The 26,133-nt window shown below is 38.0% G+C and overlaps 3 protein-coding genes across 4 annotated transcripts in view; 1 reads left to right on the top strand and 2 right to left on the bottom strand.

Annotated features, from left to right (window-relative positions):
• LOC135699836 (zinc finger protein pita-like) overlaps window positions 1–4,005 on the top strand; it is a 32,232-nt gene extending 28,227 nt beyond the window's left edge. Inside the window, exons 4-5 of one of the 2 annotated variants that reach the window (XM_065220186.1) lie at window positions 2,310–2,330; window positions 2,999–4,005. In XM_065220186.1, the coding sequence (XP_065076258.1) occupies window positions 2,310–2,330; window positions 2,999–3,619 (642 nt within the window). In that variant the 3' untranslated portion in view covers window positions 3,620–4,005. The remainder of the gene's footprint in view (window positions 1–2,309; window positions 2,331–2,998) is intronic. The other variant, XM_065220187.1, reaches the window with a different exon arrangement.
• The window catches only part of pasi1 (pasiflora 1), a 256,430-nt gene that overhangs the window by 219,281 nt on the left and 11,016 nt on the right, over window positions 1–26,133 (bottom strand). The window lies entirely within an intron of this gene.
• On the bottom strand, window positions 8,910–25,046 carry Ubc6 (ubiquitin conjugating enzyme 6). The gene is made up of 3 exons (XM_065220196.1): window positions 24,513–25,046; window positions 9,435–9,720; window positions 8,910–9,366 (listed from the first exon to the last, which is right to left on the bottom strand). The coding sequence occupies exons 1-3, from the start codon at window positions 24,554–24,556 to the stop codon at window positions 9,241–9,243; spliced, it is 456 nt and encodes a 151-aa protein (XP_065076268.1). The 5' UTR covers window positions 24,557–25,046; the 3' UTR covers window positions 8,910–9,240.

Here is a 26,133-nt window from a genome sequence, read left to right as displayed (position 1 = left end):
CCTTCCAAGTTTATTTCATACATACCGTTAATGTTCTGCAGTGGCGTCGCCCTACCTGTTCAACAACTCTCATAACGTAAACAAAAAATTGCTTTACTACACATCAGCGAAACTAGAAGACCCTGTACCTTTTGAAATTGATTTGAATGTAATAATGACCACAAAAATCGTTTTCAAAGTTATAAACTGGTAACTGGTAAAAAGTGAGACGCCACTGGTTTTCTGTTCAACAGACCCAAAATGGTCGGTTAGGCCGAAGTAGTTCTCTACCATCCTGTGTATATTTTTAAGAATGAAAAATATCGAACTCCGTTAAACATTCTTTCAAATATTAAAAACCTTTCGAGACAACTTTACCTTATAGTACGTTCAGACTACATAGTTATAACATGTTATAGCGCTATCTTGATGGTGGTTTCTGTGTTGAAAATATTTGAAAATCGTTATAACGTGTTATAACTGCTCAGTCTGGTCAGCGATTTACTCGATTTATCGACAGGGTTACTTCGGCTCACTTCGCTATAACAATTTTTTTTCTCAGAATTATGAAATCATTTAGACGTTAATATCACCTTACGAGATTTTTTTTTATATTGATGGCATCGTTAATTTTTTTTTAACATAGAAAACTAACGTTAAGTCCAATTTACTATTTTGTTATTCTATCTTAACATAGAGATATTAAAAAGATCACACCAATAGCGAACAACAATAAACAAATTTGAGAGTTTACCTCTTTGTATAATTATTTGCTAGGGCAGTGAGCTAACTTTGTGCTGGAATTCGATCATTTTGACTCACGCCTAAGTTTCCAAAATGGCGTATACGATATAAATTGACCAAAATCATAGGACACAATTTTTTTTGCATATCAAGCTGAACATTGCATTAGGTCCTAAGTAACATTGACGGATTCTCTTCGTCGACTTTCCCTTTGTATCCCCACGGCCATGTTATCACATTCCCAGGTATTTTCAGCACACAGATCGATAAAAGAAGCTTTTATCTAGCATCTAATATGACAAACTCTTAGAGGAGGGAGTTAATACGACCGGTTGGGTTGAAACATGAGACTAAACTATACTTTATTGATGCAGTACTTACATTTTTAGCATACTAGGTTTATTATAATTTCACCGAGTTGCTTCGATCTCCTTCACTCCTCCTCAAGCTTGGTGAGTTGTTTCGATTACTCCTCCATCGGCAACCATTTGTTCACTGGGGCAATAGCGAACGTCCATCACACTATTGTTGACCAACTCCTTCACAAAGTTATAGCGAGTGTCGATGTGCTTTGTTCGGTTGCTACCGCCGGCAGATTTCAGCATCGCAATACAGCTTTGGTTGTCTTCGTGTACAACTACAGGAGCCAGAATTGGTTCTCCGACGTCCTTCAGTAGCGTCATCAGCCACGTCAGCTCGCGGCTGGCTTCGGAAAGCGCCACGTACTCCGCTTCGGTAGACGAAAGAGTTACGCATCGTTGTTTTAGCATACTAGGTTTATTATAATTTCACCAAATTGCTTCGATCTCCTTCACAAATAACAAGAAACGGCTATGTGCTCATGTTATTAGCGAAAGAGAAAGTCGACGAAGAGAATCGATCAATGTTACTTAGAACCTAATGCAATGCTCAGCTTGATATATGTGATCCAACCATTTTTTTGGACTATAAAATATGTTTTATGCATTAAACACAATAAAAACTATTTGTATAAAAAAAAAGGTTCAAAATGTGTACTGACAGTTGATTTCCTACGATTTTGGTCAATTTGGACACTTCAAAATCGACCAACATCGTAGGAAATCAACTATCCAGTTGAGTGTCCAGTTCAGAAAAGTTAGCTTGATGAGCTTTCTACTAAACATAATCTTAAAAATGCACTTTTTTGCTTACTGAAGCTTTAAACCATTTTTTTTTTATTTTGACGGAAATTTGTGATTGTTTGTCTGAAAAGTCGAAAAGTCAATCCAGTTTCCTACAACTTTGTCTCAGACGTCATTTCGATTAGATGAACCGTTTTCGTGCTATGTCAGATTCTTGTCGACTTCCTTTATTTCTTTGTTGAGGTATCCCGCCATGGTTCCCTGGGTGCCAATCCTAGCTAGCTTTTGCAGAGCACTTAATTTTTTTCCTTTGATATTTTCCCTAGCTCATTGCAAATTCAGATCACTTCAACCACTTTTCCCATACAAATTTCCCCCGTAATTCAATATCCTCCTTAACTCGATGTTGTCATCAGTATAGAGTTAGGGATATTTGAAGATATCAATTTTTCACGTTTTATTAATTTGATTTAACTTCCTCAGGACTTGCTAATTGATTTTCTGGTGAGTTTACACTTGCATTTTAGTATAATTTAGCGTATTTTTTCCGGTTTTCGAGTTTTAGTTCTTTGAAAAATTACATACAGCGACCCACAATGATGGGCCTGTTAAGAAAGACCTTCAATACCTGTTTATTATATACCTACTAAAAAAAAGTAACATTTTCGAATAACGACTGAAGTCGACTGTTTTCAAAATCAAATTTTAGTATTCAGTATCAGTTTGCTCACTACATTTTTGATAGGTTATTGCCGTGGTGAAACATCATTGTTTGGTAATTGTATGCATGCATTTTCAAATATCAATATTTTCTTTTTAAAAAATGAAGTATAAAATGATGTGATACTTTCGGTGCAAATTGTAAATCAAATTAGGTCAACACATATTTTAACGTTACCCAATTAGTTTAGAAAAATCTTGAGGTTTATCAAAGGGTTTTTTAATAAATATATGTCAAATAATGTGTCTAACATGTTTCCAAAAGCAATCATTTTCAATTAAATATTTCGTATAATTTGGAATTTCTAAAAGTATTGCGACTTCGTTAATTGACTTTTTAAAATTGACCTTCATTATGATTTCAAAATATGTCGAGACATCAACTCCTCGGTACATTAATCTTTATATTTAGAAGAACTATCCGTGATTTTTTATAACTTGAATTGTTTCAGAACCGCAAAAATAATCGTGTATTCAACTGCGACGTATGTAAGAAAGAATATCTGAAAGCCTCTCAACTCACCGACCATTTGCGAAGCGCTGACCACGTTGAAAATGCAGCGAGAAACGGAGCAAATTTTGACGAAATCTCCATTCTTCCCGATGAATCCGAAGCAGAGGTTTCGATTCTACCGGATGACACCGAGGTTTCGATACTACCTGATGATCATTCGACTGCTGAGGTCAACGTTTCTGTTGAATCTTCTGAGAACGCAGAACAGGAACCGGAAGAAATAACGGATCGCGTCGCTGACGAGACTGAGAGGTGTCAACCGTCACCCGATACTAACGATAATTCCCAACAAAATGAACCAGCGCAAGAGGATGTGGTAAACGATCGTAGCCATGGACTGGAAACCAACGTTCAGCCAGAAGCAGAGATAAATACCAACAGAGATGCAAGTCCAATACCGGTTGATAGTGATTCGTCCAGATCATTAGAAGGCGGCGTACAGTACAGCGATGTTTGCTCTACGAACAATGCAGAAAATTTATTAAATGGAAGCGGAGCAGATCCGTTCAATGCTTCACGACGCGTCACGTTTTCAGACATCACTGAAATAGTTGAATAACTATTGCGTTGATTGTCTCCTGTCGATGAGACCTTCATTCTATCCTAAACATAATGAATAATTTCAGACATACGTTGTAACACGAGAAGAATATCTTGAATTGTCTACCGAATGTACTTTTCAGTTTCTGTTGTGCAAAATACGTAGATTCGCGTCTTATTTTATAGAATAGAATACTTGCACGACAAGCTGCAACATAAACAAATATAGATACCCATTGAATGGACATGCTTCTCGGTAATAAGAAATCTGCAGAAAAAAAAACCGTTTGGCAAGTAGATATAGGCAAAACGATTTAAACATCATTTAAGGTAACTTAATCGATTAATGCATGCTGAAAAAAAAATTGGTGTTGAATAAATTACGGATTGCATTTTTTAAATAAATACTTTTTTTCTGTGTGAAATATACCAAGTCCACCCATACCAATTCCTTATAAAGGGATCCTCAACCGGCAAATTATCCAAAACTTTTAGTCCGACTAAGATTGTCAAGAAAGCCTTATTTTCAATGGTTCTCACAATTTCGCAATTGTTACGAACATGTATGCCTACCACGCCAAAGATAGCGCTTCCAGGTCCTCTCGAAGTATTGGCCAGGTCTCTGATGGACCAACAGGACAGCAGAGACAAGCAGAATGCGACCGAAGCAGAAGAAAAGGAACCACTACAGAAGAGACTGGCGGAACAGAAAACACGTTCGATTCGTATTGAGTTCACTTTAAAAATCAAACAGGAAATAGAAAACAGTGTTGGCAAACATATTAAATGAACACTTCTCACTTTGTCTCTTTATCGAGGCCTGGGTTCAATCCCAGTCGGTGCCGCCGGGATGTTCTGAGGCATAACATCTCTGATCACGCCTTCCTTCGGAAGGGAAGTAAAGCCGTTGGTCCCCGGTTCATGAGTTGATGGGTCGATAGGTAGGGTCCAGATGTGGGAGCTGCCTCTCTGGCGTCGGTAGCATTGGTGCTCAGCACGGAAAACAAGATCGACGGAAAACAAATCAAGGAAAAAAAAACTTTGAGGGGTGATTCATAGTACTCATCCCATTCCTACACTCCTCCTATATCAATGACATTTATATAAGGTCTGGGCCAACAGGCAGCTTGCTGGTGTTAGAAGCAAAAATGTTGTAAACATTGCTGAACATCTCCGAACAGATAGAAATACGTCACTGCCAACATACTGAGAACAGATAGAAATACGTCACTGCCAACAGCTGTTTCGTGTAAAAAGATAAACATTGCAATAAAATACGAACACCACTAAACATTTGCACATTTCACTAACACAAGCCCTTTGGCCCAGACCTTATATAAACGTAATTGCTCCTATATGAGTGTTGAGTCAGTTTACGGCTGTAGCGGGGATGGGGGCAAGAAGACCATACGGGACGAGATGCGCCACCGTTCGTTTGGGCATAATACCTATTAACTCAATCTAATTTTCTTTTACAAACTTGTTGAAAATACTTCTTATATGCATCTCCATGAAAACCGTATCAAAATTCAATTACATGTCTAAGATAATAATGGAAATGTAACATTAGCTCAAAATCTCTAGAATATTATAAGATATGCAGTCAAGAAAACAAGCATTGCATTCACTATATTACACTTTACTGATCCGCTGGTTCTATTGTTGTACTTTAAGATTAAGTTTAAAGTATAGATACTATAGATTCCATAGGTAAGCCGAGGCAAAGTAGAATGTAGCCAAACGAACTGTCATTTATACCATAAAGGTAACTCTAAGACCAGAAGGTTCCGAAGAAACGTGTTCAACTTTTTGGCTCAGCTCTGGTACATGCTGGTACTCTCTTCGGTCCCAAGCAAATCGATGCACCCCTCGAAACATAGGAAAATCCACGAATCCCTCATTTTATCTGTCAAACTTTCATAGCGAATCAAAACAAACATAGTGTAGTACTAGAATTGCGACTAGCATGTGGTACGTTAATCGATGTACTTGGGACCAATAGGCTAGTCAAGTAGTGAGCCAATTTAAAATCGTTAGTTTCCACCGGTACGTAATACGGTTCGAACGAAAACGAAAATATGGGTGACTCAAACACAGCTCAGTACTAATGCACTACCCATAAACGCATAACCACAAACGAAGTGACAGACGACTAACTGGCGAAGAAATCAATTAAAATAATGTGGTTCGCTGTAATAGAATTTTCTTAGAAGCTTGTGCCATCATCCACCAGATGGGATACTATTTTTGTTTCGGTTTTGCACTAAGTTGATTTTGTGTACAATGATTCTTTGACAGTGTGCAAAGAGAGTATCATTTTGTCATTTTTTTATGCATTTCAGTTTTGAGTAGAGTGAAAGAGATAGAACCAAAACATTCTAGTACATTTGGTGAAAATGCTAGTTCAATCTAGTAGTAGTGTTGCCATGTGGTACAATCCAGTAGTAGTGGTGTCAAAGATGAATACTAAGATGAAACTGTCGGAAGAAAAACTTTCTATTTTAGTGTCTTCTTTCACGGTCCCTTTCATCCAATGAGAACCCCCCGTATTCAAGGTAATTTTGTGGTTTTGCTGCCCCCTCGGAAGAGATGAAATTTTGCGCTCATTTTTATCAAAACAATCAAACCAAAATCAGAGATGTCCCATTTTTTAATTACTCGATTAACAACTAATCGATTATTTTTTGTTCGCTGTGCTGCAATTTTTCCACGAATGAGAGTGCAGCACATGTTTGAAACGATCGGTGATGATCCTGTGGAGATGTTAATGCTTATATCGTCATGATCTAACCGATTATAAATAGTTTACTTTTCGGTTCGTTAATCGATTAAACGATTATTCGAATGAAAATCGGACATCACTAGATGAATGTGAAACGTCATTTCAAATAAAAGGCCGTTCATAAATAATGATACAATTTGAAAGGGACCGGGACTAATCACAAATTACGTCTCCATGGTAACTGAAATAAACACGAGTGTTCACCGGTTGGTGGTGTTGCCATGTGGTACACTGAAAAATTGCAATAGCAGGTTAGTCACCAAAGTTTTCGAGCCGCTCCGTCTGTCACTTCGTTTGTGGTACTAGTGCTCGGAAATTAAGTATGAAGATATTATAAAGGACAAGATGGAATGAATCATCATCTAGTTTTATGTGAACATCGTGACAGTCTTCAGAAAAAGTAATTTGCAATAGCATCACCAAGCAGTTCGGTGCCTTTTGTTGCTACGGTGCAAGATGTGTGAAGTAAAAACACCATCAAGTTTAGCTTCAGCCATTGTGATGCTAAACCAAGAATCGGAGAGATTGTAAATTTCGCCAAAGCACTCGACGCGAAACCGGCTGAAATGGAAGCTGTTTATCGCATTGGTGATGAAAGGGGAGTCTTCATGAAGTTCAAATCAGAGGAAGCGATACTCAATGCTCTGACATTCAATTAGGAAGATTTAATCTTCCATTATGCGAATGGAACGACGGCAATGGTACGCATGTCGCATGCTGGTGAATTCATCCAATATGTGCGTGTGTATGACTTGCCACCAGATGTACCCGACAACGAGCTGGATAAAGTGCTGTGGAAATATGGAAAAATTAAACGCATCATCCGGGAGAATTTCCAACTGATCTGTGTTTTGAAGTATATACAGGGATACGCGGTATATACAAAGAGGTAACTCTAAGACCACTGGGTCCCGAAGAAAATCATTATTATTTTTGGCTCACTCAGTACCAGAACAACGGTCCCAAGCAGTCCCAAGCTATTTCACTCACCCCTGCATGTTCTGCATGAATCCACACACCCCTGATGTTATCTGTCAAACTTTCATAGCAAATCAAAACAAACATAGTGTAGTAATAGAATTTCAACTAGAATAGGGAACGTTAATCGTTTGCTTGGGACCAATAGGCTACTAAAGTGGTGAGCCAATTTAAAATCGTTAGTTTCGTATTGATTGTTGGTATATATATGGATGTGAAGAAGGTAATCCCCACGTCATTAAATTTCTTCAATCGCAAAGGAAATATATTTTATGATGGCAACAAAGATAAATGTTTTCTGTGCAAGGCGGATGGACACGGAAGTTTTCCTGCCCCAAGCGGAAGGCTCGGAAGGAACCGGAGAAGCAACTTAAGGAAAAAGGAAAGCAGCAAAGTGAAATAAAACACAACAGCAGCAGTACGTATGCTGGTGTAGTGGTGGAAGGTGCGTCCCTAGTCATTAGCGACCAGGAAACGGAGATGTTGGATGAAAATAACGAAATGGACGCGGCGACCCCGACGACCGACGAGAGTAGCGGAGAGCATGCAACGGGAAACGACGTTCAGAAACAGCAGCAGCGATCACGATTCGGGTTCAATGAAAATGAGGAACAAATTCGGGAAAGAAAGAAGTTGCGTGCACGGGAGAAGATCGTTTTGTCGCCGCTTCGATCGCCACCCAGAAAAATCCTATGATAAAATGCATTGTTATATCTTTTTTTTTGTATTTTGAGTGCCAAAATTGGTATTCCATGTTACTCGGCTCCGCTGAGTTATTTTTATAACATTTGAGCCTGCCAAATAAACAAAATGAAAAAAAAAAGATGGAACGAACTCACCAAATCTAGCCAAGTGAACCCAACAAGCTGGCCTGATGTGTTAGAGGGGAAGTCGCAATTGTAGACGGTTCGCTTCACGGGGTCATCCGGTTTGTGGTAGAGCTTGCACGGAATGCCCGCACACTGTGGAACTCGATTCAGGAAATTCAAGTATCCGTCACTAATATCACTTTTCTGTTAAAAAAAAATCCGGAACAACGCAAAATACAAAAATTTGACGGGAAGAAAATTGTTCGCTTCCATCTACAAGCACAGCACTCTTCGATCTTCCAGTGCACCTCAGCGAAAGTGGCAGTAAAAACCGTTTGAATACATTTTTTATGCTTTATTTTACTATTTTTTTTCTTGAATTTTTCCAGTACAATAAGTTTACGTTTAAATTAAACTTGCATGGTTTAAATAAGACTTGCATCCTTTTATTTCACATTTCACTTCAGTTAGGTGTTTTTGTTGTTGTTTTTGTTGCTAAACGTAGGTCACCTTTGCCATTTACTTATGATCACTTTTATTCTTGATAATATTTTATATATTTTTTGCAGTAGTTATCTTGTGTGTGTGAGTGAGTGTGTGGTCATACATATCATTGTAGATTTATCAATATTAAACACCATTTAGGTCGGTACATTTATGTATGGATTACTTTTTTTTTCTGTTCGTTTTTAACATCTGTCGAAAGGGAACAATGCCAAATAAAAGTTTTTACAGCTTAGTTTTGCTCATAACTGTATGATTTTAATATTTTCCTTTATTAGTACTTGTGGTTAGTTATCTCTTGTGGCTGGCATTACGAGTTCTGATAGATTTGCTTGATTTGATGCTATCTGCTACTATTAGCTTCTACTCGCAGAGAAGTTTGTAGATAAAATATTGGAAAATCATTCACAGATTTGTAGAACGAATTCGGCTGTCCAAATTTTAACTGAACGGGAAAGACATCAGGGAACAGCGATGGGAAAGTGAATAGAAGTCTGGGTCGTAATGAAGATTTCCTGCACGAGGGTTCTTACATCGAAGGATGTGCCATTCTTCGGGGGAAAGGGGCTAGTCGATAAAACTCTGCTCGACACATGCTTTTACTCGCTTTTCGTATTCTCTGCGGTTCTCCTTGTATAGTTGTGCCGCCATCGAATTTGCAGGTGAGTTTGGATTAGGATCACTAAGTAGTGACTGCAATGAACAAAAAACAAGACGTTCAAAAACATGTTTCACTGTGACTTTTTGAGAGGAAGTTTTACCTGTATGGAAGTTAGTATAGCTGAAACGTCATACGTAGGACTCCATCTATTTTGCAGAATGTCCAGACAAATGCCTCCATCGGCATACACATTCGGGTGAAACATCTTTGATACAAAGCGGACTGTCGGAGGCTTGTTGGGATATTCCTCGGTGAACTCTATCGTCAGTTTGAATGTGCCATCTTCGAACGGTGTGTCGTGAGGGCCGAAAATCACAGCATTCCATATCATAATGTTGTTATCCGTTGGAGCTCCAGAAACGCCAGTCGGTGGGTCTTCCTGGAGTCTGAAAATTAATAGAAGAAATTCATTTAGTTAACATAAGGAATCTTTGTATTTGTTGTTGTAATTAACGCATCACTTAGAAACCCACATTAATACATGATAGATGTGCAGTATACTGGCCCATAAGCTTTTTTCAACGTTCCAACCTCCAGATTTGTGCTATTAGGTGAGAAAACCTCTCTGAATATTCAGCTCATTCGGATGTAACACAAGCTGGCGCTTTTGGTTTAAAGTTTATATGGGGATTTTGGTTGCAATGTATGGAGAAGTAACATTCCATTAAGCTCAGAGTTCCAGCACATGTAACTTAAAATATAAGGAAAAACATTACTGGAGACTGCATCACGATTCAATTTAGCAGTATGGAGATATTCATTCTTGAATTTATATTGTTACGAAGCATTCGGGGTTGGATCTTAATCGCGGTGCAATCAATTCTGTCATGTAACGCGTCCGCGACAAGCAGGGCTTTTGAAGCATCTCTTCTGGTGCGAAGAGGCTCCAAGTCAATCAGCTTGCAGCGACTTTCATAGCTGGACAAATGAAACGGATCTCTCCATGGTAACATTCTCAAAGCGTATCGCATAAAGCGGCGTTGAACGGAATCGACTCTCTCATTACTACCATAGAGGTAACTCTAATACTAGTAGCAACAATCAATACGAAACTAACGATTTTAAATTGGCTCACTACTTGACTAGCCTATTGGTCCCAAGCAAACGATTAACGTACCCCAAATTCTAGTACTACGCACTGTTTGTTTTGATTCGCTATGAAAGTTTGACAGATAAAATGAGGGGTTATTGGTTTTTCATATGTTTCGAGGGGTGAATCGATTAGCTTGGGACCGAAGAGAGTACCAGAGCTGAGCCAAAAAGTTGAGCACGTTATTTCGGGACCTCCTAGTCTTAGAGTTACCTCTATGCTAGTAGGTCCAGAAGAAACGTGCTCAACTTTTTGGCTCAGCTCTGGTACTATCTTCGGTCCCAAGCTAATCGATTCACCCCTCGAAACATAGGAAAATCAACTAACTCCTCATTTTATCTGTCAAACTTTCATAGCGAATCAAAACAAACATTGTGTAGTACTAGAATTTTGACTAGAATGGGGTACGTTAATCGATTTGCTTGGGACAAATAGGCTAGTCAAGTAGTGAGCCAATTTAAAATCGTTAGTTTCGTATTGATTGTTGTTACTACTGTTGTAGTTCGGACTCCAAACCACAGAACAATATTCTATAATGGAACGTACCAGGGAGCAGTGCGCAAAGCAGTCAGGCTATAGAGGTCAGGCTCAATTAGTCATTTTCATATGAATATGAACAACCATCCGCCGCATAATTCACTGATTCGCGGGAGTCTGAATGATTGGGAAGTAAACGAGTCACTGACAGACGAGCACTCAGTCAGCACGTTTATTCTTCCGTTATGATTTCCAACCCTTGTTTTGTATGACTGAGCGTATATTTTCTATGGAAAAATGCATCAATTGCATGCTGTGTGAGCGAAGACAAGCGGTTTGAGTCGCCTGTTCGTGACTGACTGAATGTTTTTGTTGGCTCTTTCATTGCCTCGTCCTTTCTCATTTGGTACATATGGTCAGGATAGAGCAATTAATTAATTATATGATTTCAGTAGTAGCTATACTGAAGATCCAAGAGATGTCGCCCCTTCAGTGGTAGGAAAATTATTTTTGCAGTATGGAGAATATAAGAAAATCCACGATTTGTGACTAAACATGCTTTCACAGAAGGAAACAAATAAACGAGTGTTTACCTTATCACCATAGTAATATACTCGTGCAATTTTTGTGCATCTAAAACTGCCCATAAAGATGATAATGAATAAAAACTGAAAATTTTCATGCATTTCCAAATGGTTTCCTACCATTCCCATGCATTCGAAAGTGACTGGCCCTCTGGATGTGGATGATGTCAAAAACAACAAAACATGATTAATTGAACCGAGCAGTGCTTTCACACTCAGTCTGAGCAGTCAACAATTTTACGCTCTGTCAGGGATATACATGACATGAGGCAATGGATGTCGGCGAAATTCTTAGTTGTTCTGAAGATAAAGCTCAATGTCCTCGATGACTTGTCTACGACATACGAGATGTGTTGCTATGTGTTGGTTGAGACCTAGATCTTTTACGTGGCTCACACCTAGGATCACACGTTCAATAATGGTGTCCCGGAGAGCATAGTGGAAAATAACTGGTTCTTTCTTTCGGGTAAAGGTGATGACTAAACACTTCGCAGGACTCATCGTCATTCGTTTCAAATGCTTCAAACTGACGTTGGAGGAATTGACAATCATCGATCGAGCAGATCCGTGAGTAGATTTTGAGATCGTCTGCATACGATAGTCGTGGACCTTCGATACCTAAATGCACGTCATTGAAGTAAAGTAAGAAGATCAACGGTCCCAGATTACTTCCTTAAGGTATTCCAGACGTAGTTGAAAAAACTATCAGGCAGTTTTCCTGTAATTTTTCACGACATATCTGTGAAAAATTACAGGAAAACTGTGAATAATCAAAGAACTGTTTACCAAACGTTCAGCTGTTGAGATTTCGGTAAAATTTCACAACAATCTGTGAAATAATCTTAGTGTGTAGGTTACCACCAACTGACAATCGGCGAGACATGAGCGAAACGAGCGAAACGATCTCAAGATTTCCGCTAACCCCGAGTCTATATACAATTTGGCGATCGCAGTGGCGTGATTTATCTTATCGAAGGCAGTAGACAAGTCAATGTAGATGACGGCTATGTGTAACCTTTCAACAATACTTTGCGTGATGTACAATGTAAGACACAGTAGATTCGTGGTAGTAGATCGACCGGAGGTGAAACCATGTTGATCTTCGCTTAGAAAGTGCCTGCAATGAGATAGCAGAGGCTCTATGATGTCTAACTTTGACGCTTTCTCAAATTAACCATGTAGTCAACGAAAATGGTCGTAGTTTGGACCTCTGCTTCGTGAGCACACAGGGCAGGGCTCCATCAATTTTCTCGGCTCCTTGTGCACTAACTAAGCTAGTTCCACATCACCCTCTTCTAATTGTCACTGTTGAGGACAAACTCGTGCGTGATTTCGACGACTATCCTGCTACGGTTTCTTATGACTTCCGTAAAGCTGACCACCGTAGCATCATAGATGTATTGTCTAGCATGGTATGGGAGAACATCCTTGATCCAGATGACGTTGAGGCTGCAGCGCAAACCTTTTCACATGTCTTGGCATATGTCATTGACAGACACGTCCCGAAAAGAACTCACCACAAAGTGTCTCACCCTCCCTGGCAGACGAGAGAGCTATGTAGGTTGAAGTCAATCAAGAGAGCAGCATTGAGAAGATTTACGAAGTATCGCACGCTTCCTCTGGAACTACATTATGAGAGGCTGAATCACATGTACCAGTGAGTCAGTCGTGAATGCTTTTCAAGTTTCCAATGAGGCATCCAGCGCAAACTTAAGCTACACCCGTAATCCTTTTGGAACTACGTGAACGAGCAACGCAGGGAATCCGGCCTCTCATCGTCTATGGAATTCAACGGAGAAGTTGCTGCCACCGTTCAGGATATATGCCACCTTTTTTCCGAAAAGTTTGCCAGTGTATTCACTAATGAGATACTAACTGACGACCATATTAACCTGGCTGCCAGGAACGTTCCAGTAAATGATCAAACGCTGGGTGCAATTGATGTTAATGCAGAGATGATTTCTAAGGCCACGACTCTGTTCAAGTCATCCTTCAATCCTGGACCTGATGGAGTTCCATCTGTATTTTCGAAGAGACATATTGCTAGCTTGCTAATTCCGCTTCTTCGTCTGTTTCGAATGTCTCTCTCCAGTGGCATATTTCCATCTTGCTGGAAATTTGCGCACATGTTTCCCGTTCACAAAAAAAGGAAGGAAACGAGCTGTGGATAACTATCGAGGAATTACATCGTTAAGTGCCGTTTCGAGCTAGTGATTATGGAACCGTTGCTGTCCCATTGCAAGCAGTAATGGAGTGCTGATCAACATGGGTTTACTGTCGGCCGCTCTACAACCACCAATCTGCTGTCTCACATCGTATATAACCGAAAGCATGTCGGATCGGGTTCAAACGGACGTTATTTATTCAGACCTATCCGCAGCATTCGACAAGTTGAACCATGATATTGCGATTGCTAAACTCGGTAAGCTCGGTGTATGCGGTAATCTACTGAGTTGGTTTCGATCATATCTTACCGGTCGGCAACTAAAGGTTGCCATAGGAGATTGCAGATCAGCTAGCTTCTTCGTCACATCAGGTATACCTCAGGGAAGCCACATGGGACCGTTAATTTTTATACTGTACTTCAACGACGTGCATCTGGTCATCGAAGCTCCTCGGTTATCATATGCAGATAACCTCAAAATCTTCCTACGAATCTGCTCCATTGCTGACTGTCACTTTCTTCGACGTCAACTGAATATATTCGCTAGTTAGTGCAGGTTAAACAGAATGGTAGTGAACCCAGCCAAATGCTCCGCTATTACGTTCTCACGAAAACAACAACCGATAATATTTAGCTATAACCTGCTTGGCTGCGTGAATCAGGTGGAAGACTTGGGTGTGATCTTGGATTCGCAGCTTTCATTCAAGCAACACATTGCATATGTTGTTGATAACGCGTCAAGAACTTTAGGGTTCATTTTTAGGATAGCTAAAAACTTCACTGATATCTACTGTCTAAAATCTCTCTATTGTTCGCTTGTTCGATCGACGCTTGAGTATTGTTCAGTGGTTTGGAACCCAAACTACAACAACGGTGCTGAGATAATTGAATCTGTTCAACGTCGCTTTCTTCGTTTTGCGTTGCGTAGATTGCCTTGGAATGATCCGTTTCGATTACCCACTTACGCAAGCCGTTGTCAACTTATTGACCTAGAACTTCTCCGAACTAGAAGAGACACAAGCAGAGCCCTAACCGTGGCCGATATCCTGCAAGGAAGGACAGATTGCGAGGCTTTCCTGAGGCAAATTGACCTGAATGTTCAACCCCGACCGCTTCGTAATAACCTTATGTCGAGGGGGGCGACACATCTAAATCTCAATTCTAGATGCTCAAAAAATATCACACACCGAAACAAAATCCATTGGCAAAAATACTATATTGATGGTTTAAATTAAATACTCCCACCAATAGATTTGTGCAGAAACGAAATTCATTTAATTTGACTAATTTTTCTATCGAAACTACTATAACGTTTGAGTCAGCATAGTAGTTTTGACAGAATGGTTGTAAATTTGATTATATTTATAGTCAACTATACTGAAATCATGGTAGATTTAACGGTATTAAGCGTAGTTATACTGAAAATAAGTGTTTTCTGCAAAATAGTATTCCTAACTATTATCTTTGTTTCAGTGGCACTAGCGAATAAATCTTCGAAAAATCTTCTTTCATTTCTCGCATCTACTTGCATCGCGCATCATCTTTTTGCAGAAAATCTTCAAAATCTTCTTGCTATTTACTCAGCGTACGTGCAGCTAGCCACAGCAAAACACAATATTTCCTGCATCGTAGATAGAGTCGTCCCCCTCGCCTTATGCTAAGACTGCCTCTACGTCGTACAAATTATGGAGCACACGGTGCGATCATCTCTCCCGTGATGCGCTTCGTCGAAAGTTTTCTTCTGTTTTCCGGGAGTAACTGACTATAAGATATATGTTTTTTAATGTTTTTTTATGTTATGACTCATAAGAGAGTAATCCAAGACATATCGTCTAGGATTGGCTTGTACTACATGGACATCGACAGAGCACCTCAAAAACAGAACTCTCAAATTGCTTCCGAATTTCAACCTATCGAAATTTTTCACTGATAACGAGTTAAAAAATCATTACTATACTTTTGCTGTGACCGGCTGACATCAAAACTACCTTTCGTAATCCTACGGCAAATTTACGGTCGTGTCTTGGATACAACCTCTTATTTTTCTCGCCTAAGGAACAAATCTTGGGGTTAGCCTGTGGAAAAATAGAACATTTATTTTTGTGGGCCAGTCTAATGTGCAGTGACATGTACTCTTCTCGTGCTGTAAATTCTCAAAATCAATTTAACATGTTTGATGAAAACGAGAAAAGCAGCTATTCGCTATCAAAGGGGACCTCCTTCGTATGGGTGATATCAGTTGCTTAGTCATTTGACGAAGGCATGGATCATTCTTTTTTCCTTGATTTGTTTTCCGTGCTGAGCACCAATGCTACCGACGCCAGGGAGGCAGCTTCCACACCTGGACTCTATACCTATCGATTCATCAACTCATGAACCGGGGACCAACGGCTTTACTTCCCTTCCGAAGGAAAGTAGATCATTCTCATTTGAGAAACGCTTGATATCATTCAATTGAGTGTAACCTACACATAAACGGAGCTCTGGTCGACATTCCGGCGAAAAAGCTAAGCCAACCCGACACCAACCTGACTTCTACCAAACCCCAACCCGAAATAAACCCAAAATTGACACGACAACAGCACGACATTGGGTCTACATCGATCTTTAATTTGCCTTACATTGATCCGCCATCGGGTCGACTTGTCTGTTCGGGACCATTTTGCTGGGTTTCTTTCATACTCCACTGTCGTATATCAAATGATAGCGAGTGACTCAATTGACAGTGACGATGAGCTTCGAATGAGAAAGGGGCTCTTCAAATTATGGTCATGTGAGAATTCGTTTTCACAGAATTGATTGAATGGTTGTATTGGTTCATCTTCAATCGAATGATATGAAAATTAACAGCACTGATAGGGACGATTGGCCAAATTGGGTTTTTGAACATATCTTCGAAATCCAATGATCTACTAATAAAATTCATTAATTCATTAAGCATACTAGGTACCATGGACATTTAGACACATGCCATCACACACTCGATCTTCACCATTCGGAAAGCATTTTTATTCTACTGACGTAGAAAATTAGCACAGTTGACGCCAAACAAAAACAACGTATGTAGGTGTGTAGGTATGTAGGTACCCCATACACTGCTGAAGCGTCACCCGACGGTGATACGAGTTTTGAAAATATAAATAAACTTTGATTGCATGTCTCTCAGTATCGCGTGTATATGCTGCTAGGTATGTTGCCAGCAGATGCTTTTCGCGTCTTAAACACCAACGGAGGATCCGCATACTGTGTAGGAAAGCGCAAGTTACATTTGAAGGATCAACTAATGTCTCGATTTTGTTTAGCTTTCTATGTCAGTGTGTCTTTGCCGTCGATTAAAACGACGATGGTGTAGAGTAGACGAAAGATTAACACCCAGCAGAATTAGCTGTCTTGAGTAGGCATGTTTGGGAATTGACGTTGCCTTTGAATTCAGTGTCAATGTTACACTTCAACAATGTAGCGTTTTCAATGTACCTATATTGGCAAACGATGGATATATTTTTTAACTTGATTTTCATTTGTAGGGTAGGACGGGCAAAATGGTCACTAGACTGATGCAAAATTTTAATTTTTCGCTCCACGGTGCTCAAACGGTTCCAAATCGGATCCAGATCATCCTCCTAAAACGTGGAACTCATTTTGTTAAAAACTGACTGTGCACAAACCATTTGAAATGTATATGGGAGAATCAAATTTTTTGATCATGTCTATCTAAAAATTCACATATTCATCTACTAATATTTTGATAGCTGTGCTTGTTTAAAACTCAAAACCACTTTTCGATTAAATGGAACGAATAAAAGATATTAATAAAAGTTATTAATCAAGCTCATTCAACTACTCAGCAGGCAACATGTGTTATGTCACACTGCATAATAGAGTGTTACCCAGAAAGCAGCTGCTTGATCATGTAATAAGGTTATCATTCTCTTTAGAAATTCAAGATAGAGCTGGGATGGGCTTGAACTGAGAAAAATGAATCTGAAATTTTGAACAAGAATAATTAAATCACTGACAAACAGACATAACACATTGAATACTTTTCAATTTAAAACATCGTTGCTAAAACACTACCGCCATCTGTTGAGTATACTGTGATGGGTACACGCAGAGAAAATTGACCTTATTGAACCAAAAAAAAATATTATTGAAATATTTTGCAATGTCAAATATAACTTTTTTTGAATTCAATATTTATATTTTGTAGCTTCAAAAATGTTTTTTGTTGTTTTCATTGCAAATTCTGAAAACAAATATATTGTAGATTCAATAAAATATATTTTTGTCTTCAAATATTATTTTAACTACTTTTTAAAAATATATTGTAAATTTAAAAGCAACACTTTTTCCAAAACATACACAGGCTCATTTTGGCAATGTATGGGTGTGTTTTCAATGCCTGTGCATGCTCGGCTTCCCAGTCTCGTCGGAAGAAGTTCTTTTTGAACAAGTTGCTTTCTTTGTAAGGAATTCAGTATTTGCATTTTAATACGTGTTTTAACGATTTTTTCCCCAATTCCAGCAAATCAATACACCGTGGAAACGTTGCCCGTTTCGAAACGCAAACTATTAATTTACATACCGTTAATGAGAGGTCATAATTTCGGTATTTTTTGTATAATTGATAAACCTATTGAATCACTATTTGTACCGTTTGTTAATAAATAGAAAATGAAACCAAAAACAATTTTTAAATTTGAAAATCTCCTTAATAAAGATAAAAAAAAAAAAAAAAATTAAATTTATTGAAAATTATTTCACGAATAGAAAAACTGCTAAAATTAAAAATTAAAATATTTATGCCAAACCAATTTTATTTTTAAATTATTAAAAACAATTTGTTATTCGCAGCAATTTTTTTTTGAATAAAAAAAAGTTATTGTTAGTAGCAACTTATTTTTTTTTATCAAAAAAAGATTTTGTCTGTTTGAAAATAAATATTGTAAATTCAACAAAATACAAAATATATTTTTAATTGCGTTTTTGACAGATTTTGAAAACAACAATATTTTATGTCCGAACAATAAAGATTGATTGTTGAATTCAATAAAAAAAGTTATTAGCCGGGGAATGATAATTTTTGTTGTTGTTTTTAATACATAATATCATTGAAATTAAAAAAAACTTTTTTCTGCGTGTAGTACGCTGAACAGATGGTGGTAGTGTGTAAACATCAAACGCAAGGGTTATTGACTATGCGCGCCACAGGTGGCGGTATTACCAACTAAAAACATTTAAATTGACTGTTAAATGCGTGTTCGATGAACAAATTGCCAGTGTTATGTCTGTTTGTCTGTGATTAAATATACAATAAATTATAACCCCTTTTCAAAAACTGGACTATTTCTAATTATTATATTACTGGTTAGCATTATTGTGCGATAAATAAAAAAATATTATTTTTATTTAGAGCTCGAAAAAAATGAAAATTTTGCATGCACCCTTTTGATTTATAGTATTTTGTATTGCCCGGCTGCGTTCACAGAAACCATTTCGCCCCTATGTTTGCCTGCTAGTTTTTGACATTGTCTGTTTCGCCTCAATGATTACGTTCTTTTTCCTGATGGTTTGTTACTATCGACCTTTTGCAGTTTGTTGGATTCCAGATAAATTCATGTGTTGTGGTGTTTTCACTTATTTTTCATGTACTTCGATCAGTTTAACAGTTTAACAATGCCTCCTTATGATTAACAACCGGTAATTACAAGGAATAGTGAAAAGATTCAAATTATATCTTTCGCCTTGTGTTGACAAAATATGTCTGTCTCGCCCCATCTATGTATATGGGAGGAATCGGGCGTAAGACACAACGCAATTAGTAATAAAAAAAGTTGGTTTCGCCCCTATGTTTTTTGCCTTTTTTGAAGGATGAACACTATTAAAAAAAAAAGATATCGTTTTGTAGCATTTTAATAGTAGTATGACATGATGCATTTACCTCAGTTTGTTTACACCTGCGACATTCGCCTTTATTGCAGCTCTATCTGAAATTAATAACTATTTCATTTGTCGTTTGACTAAAAAACGATCTATGTTGTAGCTGAGAGCATTTTCAATAAGAATAGTTATCGAACTTTCTCTCAGATTAATATAGAATAAAAAAAAATGGATCTCCCAAAGTAATTCACATACAAACTACAAATGGTTTAAAATGCCGAGCTCTATCATCTTGGAAAATTATATATTTTTTGAAAGCCTTTCTGCTCTTATACCTATACTATACTTTGTTTGTTGTCTTCGATGCACTTATTCTTTAAGAAGCTAAAATACCCTAGTGCTCCGAAGACTACAAACCGATTTGACGTAAATGTGCACTTTCAGCAGTTCAGCTTTTGTTGCAACCAACAATAAAGTGGACCCTACACGATTGCTTTTATTGACATTAATCACATCGATATTGACAATATTATTTCTATGTTCACATAACACTAGTTTACAGCATTTTTGAACTCGGTAAGGTGATGATCATTTCCAATGCAAAATCCTACGCTGAATTCAATGCCGTGGTCAGAAAAAAATAAAGTAGAGCCATTTTTGAGATATACAAAAATTTTGATTTTTTGAATTTTGGACAAAAGTACGATTACTAAAATGTCAATATCTTTGGAACTAGTGCACCAATTTTAAATCTTTTTTATGAAAATGAAGCTAAATAAATTTGTTATCGTCCACTAGAATATTATGTCTTAATAAAAAAATAAATTTTGAAGTCATTTAAAAATTTACAGCATTTTTTTTTTATTTTTCCTGCGAATTTTCCATTAAAATCTTGTTTTAATCAACATTTTTAATGGGATAAAAAGATTCAAAAAATCATTCCATAATTTATTCTTAAAGTCCATTCAAAACCGGAGAAAATGAGCCTTTAATGGATGAAATCAGTTGGAAATTGTCGAAGTTATGAGCATTTTTGTAAAACACTTAAAAATGTTGCTGAAATACAACAGCTTTAGAGTTCCTTTTCTAGGTGTCGTTGTAAGCATCCAAATCGCATGTAAAGTTTTCATGGGAGATTGTTTTCTCTACATATCAATTTGATTAAGGCATATCAGGATTTAAAACCGAGTTGATACAAAAGAAATTTATTTAGGTTTTATTAAAAATGATTGAGAATCGAATGACTTTGTCTTCGATGTTTTGATCTTGTTTCTCGAATCAGAAACCAACAATAGTCACCCATCATTGCTTCATCCCAAAACCTTTGGTAACGACGTTCCATCATCTTCATTTGTTGGTGAAAACGTTCGCCGTGCTCATCACTCTCGTCACCAAGATTTTCCGGGAAAAAATCCATGTGAGAACGTAGGAAATGTATCTTCAAAGACATATGCACACCTGTGTTCAGTGAAATAAAAGGATTTGAAATTAATTATATGTAACAAACACAATATTTTTGATTTATACCTATTTTCTCATAATTTTTGAGCAATTCATCGACGGCTTGCTCATAATCTGGGCTTCTGAAATTTCCTAAAAAGGTTGTGACAACACGCTGGAACGATTTCCACGCTTCTTCCTCATCTGGTGTCAAAACTGTATTGAATGCGGAATCATTGAGCAGTTTTTTGATCTGTGGGCCAACAAATACACCTTCCTTTATCTTTGCGTCAGATAAATTTGGAAATACTGATTTCAAGTACTGGAATGCCGGCCCTTATTTTTGCAACGCTTTGACGAAATTTTTGAATAGCCCAAGTTTTATATGTAGTGGTGGAAGTATTATGCGTTCTTTTACCACAAGAGGATCATTTTTAACGTTGTCTTTACCAATTGTGAAATTATCCCGTTTTGGCCAATCTTTTCGGACGTAGTGTTCCTTACGAGCTCGACTGTCCCATTTACATATATTTTGTGTATCCCTGTTGCAATCCAGTCAACATGGCAACCACTTTAAGATCGGAACTAATTTTCCAATTGTGTTGATTGTAATTTATCAAATTGAGCAATAGAGCCATTGATTCATACGTTTCCTTCATATTAACGGCATGAGCTAATGGAATAGAAGGTTTCTCATTGCCTTGATGCAGTAAAACGGCTTTCAAGCTCAACTTGCTGCTATCGATGAATAAACGCCATTCAGCTGTGTGGTAGATGGACAAATGACAAGACAACAACGCCAATTTTATCACAACAACTCAGGGTTGTTGATTATTGTCATGACAATCACATTTTTTTTAAACGTTTGTGTCGTGACCGGACCGAGGTTTCCAGCCTCGGTCACGGCTACACGAATCTCGGCTGCTACGGCCGCTCCGCTTCCATTACTGCTGCTGCTACTATTGTTGCTACTGCTGCTGCTGTTGTTACTGCTGCTGCTGCTGTTGTTGTTACTGCTGCTGCTGCTGCTGCTATCCGTCGCTTCCAAAGTTCGTTACAAGAATGTCTTCAACAAGTTTAGGTAGCTCATATTTATACTATCCGTTTTTTCCCTCATTTATCCAGCACTGCTTGCTGTGTCAGGATTTCCTTTCACATCTGTCATGCTTCACGCTAATTTAGCTCAACTCAAATGGAGTGTTGCATTACTTGACACAACTCTCAAGTATTTTCTTTATTTATTTTATTAATATTTTTATTCCGCATCAACCTTATCTACCACAAGCTGGACCATATGGCTCACCAAACTCTTCAAACAAGCCGTTTACGTCATGGCAAAAACATGCCTTGTCCTTTGTAGAATAATTTTTGTCAAATTTCTTGTGACGATTCCTGTGACAAGAAATTTTGACCTCCTTGCTCAGCATGTTGTGTTCTTTCAAGCGTGATGCCGGCAATTCGGATTTCTCCTTCAATAAGTCGAGATCTCGCACCAAATCATTAAATTCGGATTGTGTAAACAGTTTTGGGTTTCTTTCCAATTCCACCTCGAAGTCTTCCTCGCATTCCTCCTTGAATTCCTCCTCACTTTTTGTAACGGTCGATTCAACAGAGGGCGCTCGTTTCCGCTTTGGATAAACAGGATACGGGACCGAACTTGAATGTGGAACAGGTTTTGTCATAGAAGCCACTTGTGGATACTCAACTGTTTTGTGACGTCCTTGTTGCTTAACTTTTGTCAAGCAGAAATAACAATCCGTTGCATGACAAAACGGTCGACGCCATATGGTGGGCATGTCAAAGGACAAATAGCGACTGACAGATAACAAATAAGTGAGTTAGTAAGTAAGACATTAACACTTATCAAAAATAGATGAAGTAAGATAATGTCGATCAGGAAAGAACAAAGCACTACCATGCTGTACATAAATTGTTTATATGAAAGTTATTCAAAAAATCAATTTACCTTGCGCCTGACATCCACCTAGCCAAGCACGTTTTGCACGAACTACATAATACTTGTGGAATCCACGGTTCGTCAAAGTCTCCAGGATCAATTTTAAAATAAAGCCTGTATGCAGTTTGCAACGAAGCAGTGAAATTGACCGATTTTGTAAATATATAGTTGCCACACGCGTAACAAAACTTTTGAGGATCATTTTTATACTTGAATTCACGTTTTGTCGTATACATCGTTAAGCAATGTTAAAGAAAGAAAGCTGTCAAATTGAGTTGGTTGCGTTAGGTTCTCGCCGAGCGGTCTCACAAACACTAGCGTAAATTATATTGTTGAAAATATCCCATTTAATTTTGCGTGACAGCTGGTAGTGTTAGTGAAATGCACCGTATGCGTACACGTCCGCAGAAAGGCTTACTGGAAGTGGTGCATGAACCTAGGAGCGGGACAACGGCCAATCTTGGAACATTCAATTTCCATGATTTTACAAAAATTTTCGTAACTTCGACAATTTCCAACCGATTTCATCCATTAAAGGCTCATTTTCTCCAGTTTTTAATGGACTTTAAGAATAAATGATGGAATGATTTTTTTGAATCTTTTTATCCCATTAAAAATGTTGATTAAAACAAGATTTTTATGGAAAATTCGCAGGAAAAAAAAAAAATGCTGTAAATTTTTAAATGACTTCAAAATTAAATTTTTAATTAAGACATAATATTCAAGTGAACGATAGCAAATTTATTTAGCTTACCTTTCATAAAAAAAGATTTAAAATTGGTGAACTAGTTCCAAAGATATTGACATTATAGTAATCGTACTTTTGTCCAAAATTCAAAAAATCAAAATTTTTGTATATCTCAAAAATGGCTCTACTTTAATTTTTTCTGACCACGGAATTGAATTCAGCGTAGGATTTTGCATTAGAAACGTTGGTCAACCACTAAAGTTCACACTTTTTATGTTGTTTTGTAAACTAGTGTAATCAGTATTACGTGGGGGGTTCGCTTAAAGTGGACCCTACACTTTTGCTTGATGCGAAGGAGAATTATTGACAATATTGATGATGTGAATAGTCTTAACTATGGTCTTACCAATGCCTTATTAAAAACAAATCTCTGATTTGGCAACGCTTACTCAAAGTAAAGCCATCACAGGCGAATGAATGCGACAAGGTCGAATGTTTTGCTTGCTCCTCGACGTTAATATGGCATTGAAGGAGGTGAGCTGTACGCAATTGATGTTGGATCGAATCTTGTCGCACCATAATAGGAAGAATAGGGATGAAGTAGAAGCTTCAACGAAGTTAGCAAAAATGTTCGAAAATAGATTGTAGCGATCATCAGCATGAACGTAGAAGCAGCTGTTCCCCTCGAATGGGAGGTGAGAAGCTGCGATAAATGAGTAAACGAAGAGGACTATATAACAAACTTTCTCCTTAATCCATTGCGATTGCGATACGTTATGTAGGTAGCTAGTGAGTCAGGCCAATCAAAACAAAGAGATTGAGCGTAAAATTTTATCGAATAAAGGATTTCATACTGAGTGTAAATTTTCTTACGTCTAACTAAAATAAAACTATGCCTTACCTTTTGAAATCTCTCATTAGACGTCTGCGAGCAGGAGTAGACATTTTGCTTCCTCAAGAAGTACCCGTCGGTTCCTTCTCGAATAGTCCCAAAACTTGCCAAAAGGTACAAACTCGGTTGAGTAACTGCTCAGCTGTTAATCCGTTTTCCCCAAAACTGCAATAGCTGAAGAAAATCCTCGGGGTTTTTCTTTTTCTTTATGTAATTTTTCCTTTGCTTCTTTCCTTTTCACAACGCTCACACACAGTGAAAGATGTGACCGAGGCTTTTCCTTATTTCAGAGAAGAGCTCAGCCACCTTTTCTCCTACCTCCCACCGCCTGTCTAAACGCTAATATCACAAAAACGAACTCTGTATGAAACTTTTCCAAATGATATCAGCACATTTCGCGACAACGAGTGGTTTGCAGACCGTTGAGGATGTTTCGAACGTCTTACAACTCCCGGAAAAGCTTGAAAATTAATTTTCTTTATCGGCTGCTGAAAAATATAAAATGAGTGAATGACGTTTTGTGCTGCTGTTCCGAGACTGCGATGAAAACGGTTAACCCTGTCGGAAAACATTACTGTCGTAAAGTTTGGTCGATCCTAAGAGGGTCGATCCAACGTAAGCGAATATCGACTGTCAGTTTTGGTGGTATATAATGTCGAATGATAGTGTTGCCTGTATTTATGCACAGAAGTCTGGAGTCCTTTTTGATTGGGTCGTATGTAACATTTTTGTCAATTAGAGAAACGATGTGTTTTGTTTTGGTGAACCAAAAATTGTTTCTATTTTCAATGAGATAGATATTTTTTCAAAATTCCCATTAACCAACATCTCAAGAGTGCTTCTATTGACTGAGCAAGGTATTGGTAACGTTCCTGTTACAAAAACAAACGATTTTTAACCAAACACAGAGTTTAGACAGACTTCATCTTTGGTATAGTCGCTATATTCATAGTCTGGCGGATAGAATTTCGATCGATCAAAAAGCGAAACCAATTCAATATAGGGTAAATGTTGGCTTCGGCACCCATTGACTGTTTTCGGCAACCAAAATTTAAACGATAATTTCACTATGTTTTCCCATCAACACACTTCCATGAATGTATTCAAACGATTCTTTAGTCTTTCAGCTTCAATCTGATTATATTTGTACGACCGAGCAATCCTATTATGCCAGATTTTTCTTCAAATGAAGTATACGCACTACAAAATGGGGCTGATTTCGAGTTGCCGATAATAGAACAGCTGGTTAACACGCAGTTCTAATGGGAAGGTTGCCGAAGAAAAAGAGGCTGCCGACAATAGTCACACTCACCTGAGAAGTTTGGAGCGTTGTAAAATCGCTTTCAAACCGGTTTGAAAAATTCTGTCGATTGGAATGGATAGAGAAGCAAGCAGCAGATGAATGTTAACAAACAGACACGTGATATATGTGCGTAACGCTGACAAAATGCTAATAGAAGTGCGGACGCTGCTTAGATTGACGAGAATACATAAATTCCCCTATTTTAAACCAAATTTATAAACAAAACGTTGATTATTCTTTCCTCGCCAATCGAACGCAAATTACAGGCATAATCGGATAGGGGAAACTTTCCCCAACCTAAAGATGGTGTCAGTTTGCGTAACCGAG

The sequence above is a fragment of the Ochlerotatus camptorhynchus genome, unplaced genomic scaffold (genome assembly GCF_037179485.1).
Source record: "Ochlerotatus camptorhynchus isolate MF236.1 unplaced genomic scaffold, CSIRO-AGI_Acam_v1.1 ptg000118l, whole genome shotgun sequence".
Taxonomy (NCBI): domain Eukaryota; kingdom Metazoa; phylum Arthropoda; class Insecta; order Diptera; family Culicidae; genus Ochlerotatus; species Ochlerotatus camptorhynchus.
Note: the sequence above shows the minus strand (reverse complement) of the source record. Positions and strands in the feature narration are given on the sequence as shown.

Bases quoted from the DNA above. Each gene is read 5' to 3' on its own strand.
- Ubc6 (XM_065220196.1), bottom strand. From the start codon at position 24,556: ATGTCTACTCCTGCTCGCAGACGTCTAATGAGAGATTTCAAAAG. The intron at 9,721-24,512 runs GTAAGGCATAGT...ATTAATTTTCAG, and splicing joins CTAATGAGAGATTTCAAAAG to ACTCCAGGAAGACCCACCGA. The intron at 9,367-9,434 runs GTAAAACTTCCT...TGTTCATTGCAG, and splicing joins CTATACTAACTTCCATACAG to TCACTACTTAGTGATCCTAA.